Below are 9,456 nucleotides of genomic sequence, written 5' to 3'. Positions count from 1 at the left end.
TTCGATTTTTGAATTGTTTAAAAAATCAAAAATTCAAAGAAACCGAATAGAGGAACTCGAATAACCCGAAAACTGGACCGATGAACACTTAGTTATATTGAAATAATAATTTGTGTTGTTAAATATTAATAATGAAAGAACTGTTAACAATATTTTTTCAAAAATAATGTTTTTTATATACAATGAGATCTTATTGAGTAATTAACTTAAAAGATTATTCCTTTAAATTGTGATTAAGATGGTTTATTGTTGCAATAATTGTGTGAATCTCAACATTAAACAACGTTTTCCAATTAACACTATATCTTTTAAAACTAAAGTAAAGTTTACCCCTATTATTCTAAGGGTGAGCAAACGGATAAAATCAAATTGTTTTGTTCGATCTGTATTAAATTCAAACTAACTAAATTTATTGTATTTGTAATCCAAACCATTTTACTAATTAATACTGGTTTGAACAATCCCAATTAAAACATATTTATATTTATATATAAGTTATTATTTATACAACACCATTGTACATCACTTTTATACAGCATCTACCTTTTTTTGAAGATATATTTTCTCTTTTTTGTCAAATGAGGTAGGTGTTGTACAAATGTGTTGTACAATGGTGCTTGTTGATATCATTATATATATATATATATATCATTATTATATATATTTTGTAAATGTCAATTTGAAATTAATTAGATTATTCAAATTCAATTCGAATTAAACTCATCAAATTTAATCTAAACCGAAATAATTAATTCAATTTTATAATTCGGATTCGGTTCGAATTATTCCATCAAATGTTCACCTCTTTGATTAAAAAATCTATTTACTTCATTTATTTTATTATTTAATGTTTAATTATAAAAAAATAGTGTTAAAATTTTAATGTTATAATTAATTTTTTATTTATAATTTGAATCTGAAAAAAAAATATATCTCGTTAACTAAACGATATAGAAAGAAATAAGTAAAAAAAATATATTATAGTGAAGTAAAATGTTATTTAAAGAAAAAATAAATTGAAAAATAAATTTTTATTTATATAGTTTGGATAATCTTAATTCAATTCGGACTCAATCCTATCCAATCTCAATCTCAATCTGATCCGATCTCAATCTCAATTCAATCCAATTTAGTATTTCAGATTCGGATCGAATCGGATTTCGGATTAATCCATCCAATGCTTATCCCTTCTTATCTTCATGCATTTTAATTAAATATAATCATATAAGGTTAACTTGAAATCTTTAATTTTTATGTGATTTTTTTTTTTACTTCAAACTATCCTAATAATGAAATAAAATATATAACATGAATTCCTAACTAACATTATTGTTCATTCATAAATCATGTGAGTTGGTACAACACAGGCCACTAGAGGGGAGACAAGCTGTGTGTTTTCAAATGCTCCACCTCTATGCCCACAAAATTGCCATTTACATGATAGTAGCATTAATTATTTAATTATTTAATAAATATATATATATATATATATATATATATATATATATATATATATTATGAATTAATTAGAATTCTTTAAAATTGTCACAAATGGGTCTCTCATTCTTCAACATTTTTACACTTTGTTAGTTAGATCTTGTGTGATATTTGAATAATTAATTGTCTATTTTCAAATAACCTGGTTTTGTTAATCTTATTATCCACATAACCATGATTTTTTAAGCAAGAAGGAGAAACTATCTTTACTTCTATAATTAATGAATAATTATTTAAAACATAATTGATCTTTTGTCGGGCTTGTTTGGATTCATATTCTAAATACAGTAGATAATCACCCCTCCTTTATCTTTGGATGGTCTTTTCTAGAAAATCATCCAAACAAGGCCAGACATAGGAGATTTTTAAAGGTTGAATTTTGATATTTCCTATCATCAGCTCCTCCTTCATATCTCTCACTCATATTCATTCACTGGAGGGACGGTTCTTGATGCCCGAAAGGTCCCGGTCCTTTTTGTCTGTTCTTTGAACTCTTTGGTTATTGACAGGTCTTTCTGTGGTTCATCACAAACCCAGAATTTTATAAATCTCTAAAACCCATTTCAACCTCCATTCCTAAGACATGTTTGCAGTCGCCTGAAATTATAAAGTGGGTGGGGGGTATATGGCATCACTCGCAAGAGCTTTCTGGTCTTCCCCTCATTTTGTTTCGAGTACTTCTTCAGATAAGAAATCGTCTCGATTTGGAATCCGGGTACAGAAGGGTGATTCAGCAGTCGCTTCTGAGGATTCAATTGGGGTGGAAAGAGAGAGTTTGAGGTCCTTTATAGATGTTGGAAATGGTAAACCGGGTTTAACATCTTTGAGGAAGAGAAAAGAGAGTACTATTGCAGAGAAATTGGGAGCATTGTGGGATGATGGTTATGGTAGTAATACTATAAAGGATTATCTTGACAATGCAAAAGATTTCATTAAACCGGACGGTGGACCGCCTCGTTGGTTTTGTCCTATTGAGTGTGGACAGCCATTGAAAAATTCACCCATTCTTCTCTTTTTACCTGGTATATTCAAATTTATTACTGTTGTTTAGTAAAAATAGGTCTCTTTTGATAATGATCTTTACTTGTTCTGCAGGAATGGATGGTCTTGGCTTAGGCCTACTTTTACACCATAAGGCTTTGGGGAAGTATGTGTTCAAACAATAGTCTTAGAACACTTATTTGAGGAATTCCTGATATGGGTTTCTTTCATGGTTTGAACAGAGTCTTTGAGGTGCGATGCCTGCATATTCCTGTTTACGACCGAACGCCATTTGAAGGTTTTCAAATCAATAACTTATCAATTCTGAAGAAACTTAACTGAATTTGTGGCTTCTTGATCATCTATTTGTTGACCTATTGTGGAATTTGCTTGGGAAAATTAAATATATCTACACATGCCTTTTTGTAAGCATTGTTTGATCTGGGGTTATTTATTAACCTTGTTTGCTGTAGTTTATAGAAAGTCAAGATTATTTGGGTAAAAAAAACCTTAGGGTATAAACATATAACGAATATATAATATATAGAGGGTATTTTTGTTGATAATTTAAATGATATGATTGATGAATAGATTGTTGATTCGATAGTATTCTCAATAACCCACATCAAATAAGGCCAGAGTACAAAACCATCAAGAAATACATAAGCTTCTAACTTTCTCTCAATTATTACAGCATAATCTGGTTTTGTTCCATTGGATTGTTTATCTTGGTAATGGAAAATGGGATTGACAATGATTATTGTCCTTGTAATTGAAGGTCTGGTAAAGTTTGTTGAGAATAGTTTGAGAACTGAACACGCTTCATCACCAGACAAGCCAATTTATCTAGTGGGTGATTCATTTGGAGGTTGCCTAGCACTTACTGTTGCTGCTCGTAATCCAAATATTGATCTTGTAGTAGTATTAGCAAATCCAGGTTAGGCTTTAGAGAAAATTTGCACTAATATTTTTTTTTTGTATATGCAAATAAAGTTAATTGTATTTTACTGGTGCAATTTCAGCATCGTCTTTTGGAAGATCACAGCTGTCACCTTTGTTACCCTTGTTGGAGGCAATGCCTGATGAAATTCATTTCACCATTCCTTACCTTCTTAGTTTTGTTATGGGTAAATATTTGATCCATTTGTTTCAAAGTTTTTTTATTATTATTGGCATGTTTTCAAGTTGAACAAGAAATTAGAAACTAAAATGGGACAAAAGAGTTGCTCTCATTCATTTCTTGATATCAGGTGAACCTTTTAAGATGGCCACAGTGAGTATTGAGAGAGGAATCCCTCCTACAGTTGCGCTACAACGCTTCTCTGACAATCTAACTGCTTTGCTTCCTCGGCTTTCTGTAAGTATAATTTTGAAACTGATAAAATTGATTCATCTGCCTTTTTTAAATATAAACTTTGTATGAATAAAGTAGTCACGAATTACGATTTCTTGTATACAAATTAACACGAGCAAAAGAAGGGAGAAAGGAGAATTGATCTCTAGAAGCAAGCCAATAATATATATCACCCTTCTTATCTCTTCTAGAACACTATTTTTGTTGGATTTCTCATCCATGTGTGGATCCAGATGGGATAACATCTGAAAATGAGGTGTATCTGAATAAAACTGAAAACTAAGTGATGAATATTGAATTGAATTTCAAGTGTTGAATTAATAAAATACTAAACAAATAAAATGAAAATACCTGACTTTGAAGTACTTGATATGTAAGCTGATTTGATAAAATATGAAACTAACTGTGGAAGAGTACTGAAAGACTATTTTACTCTTATACAAACTTAATTTGATTAATTTACAGAGATATCATTTTAACTTGTTCAGTTGTTAAATAGCTAACCAAATTAAGCAACATTTTATGGCTTAATAGTTTTAGAGCCATTGCAAATAGGTTCAAAGTCCTCCTGCCGAACCTTATCTCCCATAATCAGATGACTTTTCTACATGGTAGACAGAATTGTGATGCCTCACTCATCGCCAATGAGTGTATTGACTCCATCATTAGAATAAAGGAGAGGGGTTGCTTTTGTAAATTAGACATCGAAAAAGCTTTCGATCATGTCAATTGGGACTTCTTTTTATCCTCGAAAAGATGGGCTTCGGGGAAAAGTGGATCAAGCATGCATCTCTGAATCCAGGTTCTCTATCATTATTAATGGTGAAGTTTGCGGGTTGTTCAAGAGCTCGAGGGGTCTTAGATAACTTACTATCGTCATGGAGGATTGTCTAAGTTTTTCGAGAGAGCAGCCACCCCAAAGCTCTTCATAAGGATAAATTTGGGAACATCGAGACGGGCTAACATCATTACTCATCTTCTTTTAGCAGATGACACACTTTGTCTTGCGGAACCCACTTCCGATAACCTCCGTGTTATTAGGAAGATCATCATCATCTTTGAGGCGTGTTTGAGGCTCAAGATTAATAGAGACAAGTCAGAGCTTTTTTCATTTGGTGTCATCCTAAACACACATGCATTGGCTAGTATTTTGAGATTAAAAAACGAACATCTTCCTTCTAAGTACTTGGGTTTCCGCCTTGGAGCCAAGACCAGTTGTAAGGACATCTGAAACCTGTCGATGAGAAAATGGAGGCTAGATTGACTCTTTAGAAGAACAAACTAAAGTGTTTTCAATAAGGGTCATGAATTAATATAGATTAAGGGTGGAAAAATTACCGATATTTTCGGTATATCTATCGAAAATACTGTCCTGCGAAATATTGATTTTTTCGGTATACTAAATAAATGGTAAAGTGTAGTACCGATACTGAAATTATTGGTATGTTATTTGTATCATACCGAGGTTTCGGTTTACCGAATTAACGGTACGGTAACAGTATACTTTTTCCTATACCGAAACTTTTGATACTATATACTATATGAATAAATATTATGGTATACCATACTTAGGATCATATTTGAAAAAGAGTACATGAACTTAGTATTACCCAGATTCATAATCCATTGGCGGTTTTTGCATGAGATTTGGGTCCGGATCCAAATTCAGAAACAACAGTTTACAAATACGACCGCTTATTTGGTCTTATCCCCTCCTCTTTGGTTGATTTTGCGGCACCTAAAATCATAAAATTGCCCTATTTTGCTACAAGTTGAAGGGGTTCCAAGATTTTATGTTCCTTCTTTTCTAAAACATATCCTGATGCTTGATGTCTAATGTATATTCCTTTTTCTCTAATCATCCTTCAAGGCATTGTCTGATATTATTCCAAAAGAAACTCTTCTTTGGAAACTGAAACTACTCAAGTCAGCTGCTGCTTATACTAATTCCCGTCTCCATTCCATTACTGCCGAAGTACTCGTACTTGCTGGGTAATTCACATTTCAAGAATGAATGTCATTTTGTTATGAATGATGACTTTATATCCTGAAAATGATTGGTATTTTGTTTATTTGCATTATAGTGGCAAAGATAACATGCTTCCCAGTGGAAATGAAGCTGTAAGGCTTCGGAATTCAATTAAAAACTGCAGCACTCGCTACTTCAAGGACAACGGACATACTATCCTATTGGTAGATGAGACTTCTTTTCTTTCTTTTTTGGATTCAAACTGTTATTGGTAGATAGCATAATAAGTTATTCTGATGAAAATGAGTATTGATGCAGGAAGATGGTGTGAATCTCTTGACTATGATCAAAGCAACCTGCAAGTACCGCCGTTCAAGGAAGCATGATTTTGTCACAGATTTCATTCCTCCAAGCCATACAGAATTTCAAAATACCCTTCAAAATAATTGGTAAAACCCATCACCTTTACCCCTAAAAAATATATATCATTTAAATGGTTTAAACAAATGGATTAGTTTTAGAACCCAATTACCCAACCCATTATTTCAACCCCCTAAATACACTATAAGGGTAGGTTTGGTTAAAGCTGAATTGGAATTAGGTAGTCCAAGTCCAATTTTTCTGTTTGTTTAAGGAATTAAAAAGAGAAATTGAGATTCGAACTTGAATTTGAATCCGAAGGAATTACAATGTGTATAATTTGTGTAGGTGCAATTCCACTTAAATAACCTCCGAAATTCCAATTCATGTTTACTCTCGCAGGTTCAAGTCAATGTCATTCTTACAACTATTTGTTAATTAGCTGAAAAAAGATGTGTTTATATGCATTTAGATGTTTATTAGCAATTAACATAGAAAATAATAATAATAAAAATAATTAGAAAATTGAATAAATCTCACAAGATATATATTTCATTCATATCTCCAAATCCAAACATATGAATTGAATTATAATTCAATGTCAATTCTTATAGATTTGGAACTAAAAATCTAGTTCCAATTTCACTCACCCAAACATAGTATAATAGATATTTTTTCTGAAAATTCTCTTCTTTCTTAACTAGTAAAGATGCAATATTTATTCTTATCCAAATGAAACTGACAGAACCATTTAACAAATTACAGGCTGCTTAATTTTGCTACTAGTCCAGTAATGCTCTCAACTATGGAAGATGGAAAAATAGTAAGAGGCCTTGCGGGTGTTCCTGATGAAGGCCCTGTTTTGTTAGTTGGATATCACATGCTCATGGGGTTGGAATTGGTTCCTCTTATTGAAGGATTCTTGCTTGAGAAGAATGTTCTAGTTCGTGGCATTGCACACCCGGAGCTGTTTAGCGATAGGGCCGAGATTCAAAGCAAGGAGTTTTCCTTTATTGACATGATGAAAGTATATGGGGCCTTGCCCGTCTCTGCTAGCAACATGTTCAAGTTATTCTCGACTAAATCTCATGTGCTTCTTTATCCCGGTGGTGCACTTGAGGCTCTCCATCGTAAGGTGAGTGCAATGTACTGAAACAAAACCCACCAGGCTAGCTTAAGTGTAAAGAGTTTTGTTTAAGAGATCAAATGTCTCAGGTTCGATTTCTACTGGAGTTATGGCGGTTGGGAGCCATGCTAACCTCCTCCATGGAATAAACCATATTAAAAAAAAAAGTTTTGAAATATAATGTATTTGAATTTAGCCTAAATCCAAATACACCTAAAAGAAGGCATTTGCGAAAAAAATTCTCTTCTGGTCAGAGGCACTGTCTGATTGGGCTCAATAAGTCCTAAAGAAATATATGAACTGTACATTTCATGGTAATCAAACGGTTAGGTTGCACAATTTTCGGTGTATCCCATTCATTCAAACCTTTCATTGGCAATTTTTCACCAAGATCCACAAACAGAAGTGTTTCCCAAATGAAGCCATATGATAATAGTGTGGAAGACACGCAACAAAAATAGAGTGCATTTGTCAATAGTTCTTATAACAATATTAGAGGAGAGTGTCAAGTTTGAAGCATGATAGTAAATATCACTTATCTGGTGCCATTTTTGTTCCAGGGTGACGAATATAAGCTATCTTGGCCTGATCAACCTGAATTTGTAAGGATGGCTGCAAGATTTGGAGCCACAATAGTACCTTTCGGGGTTGTTGGAGAAGATGACTTGGCAGAAGTAAGTTCTTTTCATCTGATTCATTTTTTGAAGTATGTTTGCAAAAAATAATGTTTGTTAAATCTTTGTCTACATAATTTTAAGTTTTTTGACCAAAAAAAGTTTCCATACACAGTTAGTTCTCGACTATGATGACATGATAAAAATCCCTGTACTTGGTGATTACTTAAAAAGCAGTCAGGATCATACGAAATTCAGGTAAACTCGGTTTCCAATCTATCTCAATCAAATCTTATTTACATTGTAAATTTGTATGTAGTTCTAATGACTAAATTATCCTTAGTATTTAATAGTTTAAAATATTATAAAAAATGAAAGTAAGGTTGGTTTGATATTTAGTTGATAACCCCAGTAGAAATCGATAGAAAAGTATTTAATGATTAGATAGAAAAGTATTTAATGATGGAATATTAGTTTAAACAAGCCACATGTGTATGTTTACAGTACTTTCTTCCCAATATGATTAACTGCATAAAAAATTTCATCATGGATTGATGATTGAACCAAACAGATAAGATTTTGAAAAAATATTGTTTGATGAAAATGTGGATTACTTGAGTTTATTTGGGTTAATTGACAAAATTATTCTTTCAAGGTTATTTGGGTTAGATGACTAAAAAATATCCTTTAATTTTGATGCAGAGATGTATTGGGTGAAGATAGAGCCAATCAAGAACTGTATATTCCGGGAATTTTGCCCAAGATACCTGGACGGATTTACTTTCTATTCGGGAAGCCTATCCAAACGAAAGGAAAGGAATATGTTCTTAAAGATAGAGAGAACGCAAGAGAAGTATACTTGCAGATAAAATCCGAGGTTGAAGGAAACATGGCTTACTTGATAAAGAAACGCGAAGAAGACCCTTATAGGGGTGTTTTTGAGAGGGTATTCCATCAAGCAAATTCCACTCCAGGAAGTTCAACTCCAACATTTGAGCCATGATTCATTTGTCTCTACAGAATGCATATTCTTTGTGCCTTGAAATTAATTATTCTAAACTTGGTGTTGTATAGAATTATTTCATGTAGAAAAAAGTTAGAAGAATTAAAGGTTATTTCATATGTTGAAGAATAATGAAAGGATCAACCTTTGTTTTAAATTAGTCTAAGTTAGTGTTCATTTGCTATATCATGAGCCAGAACTAATAATCTATTCTCTATAAGGAAACATGTGAGCTATTTAGGGGAAGGCAGGGCTGTGCAAGTCAACCTAAAAAAAACCCAATTCATCTTATTTTCTCATTCTTTGTATGGATTCTGATGAGATTTCATTTGAACACAGATAATTTATTTGAAACTAGTCTGGCTTATGGCTTATACTTAGATACGCTTAATATAGAAAGTGTTGAAGATAGAATTGCTCTTTTGGATGGAGGCGGTGTCCTATGTTGCAGGTTGGTGATCGAAAAACGTCATTTGAAGTTCTACAATCTGTTTCTCATGATAAGCGTTGGGACCCTATCGAAAAATGCTGTGTGATTTTTTTTGGGTATAC

The 9,456-nt window shown here is 32.6% G+C and overlaps 1 protein-coding gene across 1 annotated transcript; it reads left to right on the top strand.

Moving 5' to 3' along the window:
• The first annotated feature begins 1,840 nt into the window (after nucleotides 1-1,840).
• Nucleotides 1,841-9,088, top strand: LOC124919617 (phytyl ester synthase 1, chloroplastic). Its single transcript, XM_047459891.1, has 13 exons — nucleotides 1,841-2,519; nucleotides 2,593-2,644; nucleotides 2,721-2,776; nucleotides 3,257-3,415; nucleotides 3,501-3,605; nucleotides 3,729-3,835; nucleotides 5,703-5,824; nucleotides 5,917-6,025; nucleotides 6,120-6,250; nucleotides 6,927-7,296; nucleotides 7,848-7,961; nucleotides 8,077-8,159; nucleotides 8,604-9,088. Exons 1-13 carry the CDS (start codon nucleotides 2,123-2,125, stop codon nucleotides 8,902-8,904), a joined length of 2,106 nt encoding a protein of 701 aa, XP_047315847.1. The 5' UTR covers nucleotides 1,841-2,122; the 3' UTR covers nucleotides 8,905-9,088.
• Nucleotides 9,089-9,456: the final 368 nt, after the last annotated feature.

The sequence above is a fragment of the Impatiens glandulifera genome, chromosome 1, assembly GCF_907164915.1.
Source record: "Impatiens glandulifera chromosome 1, dImpGla2.1, whole genome shotgun sequence".
NCBI lineage: Eukaryota > Viridiplantae > Streptophyta > Magnoliopsida > Ericales > Balsaminaceae > Impatiens > Impatiens glandulifera.
This window is presented reverse-complemented; position numbering and strand designations above follow the sequence as displayed.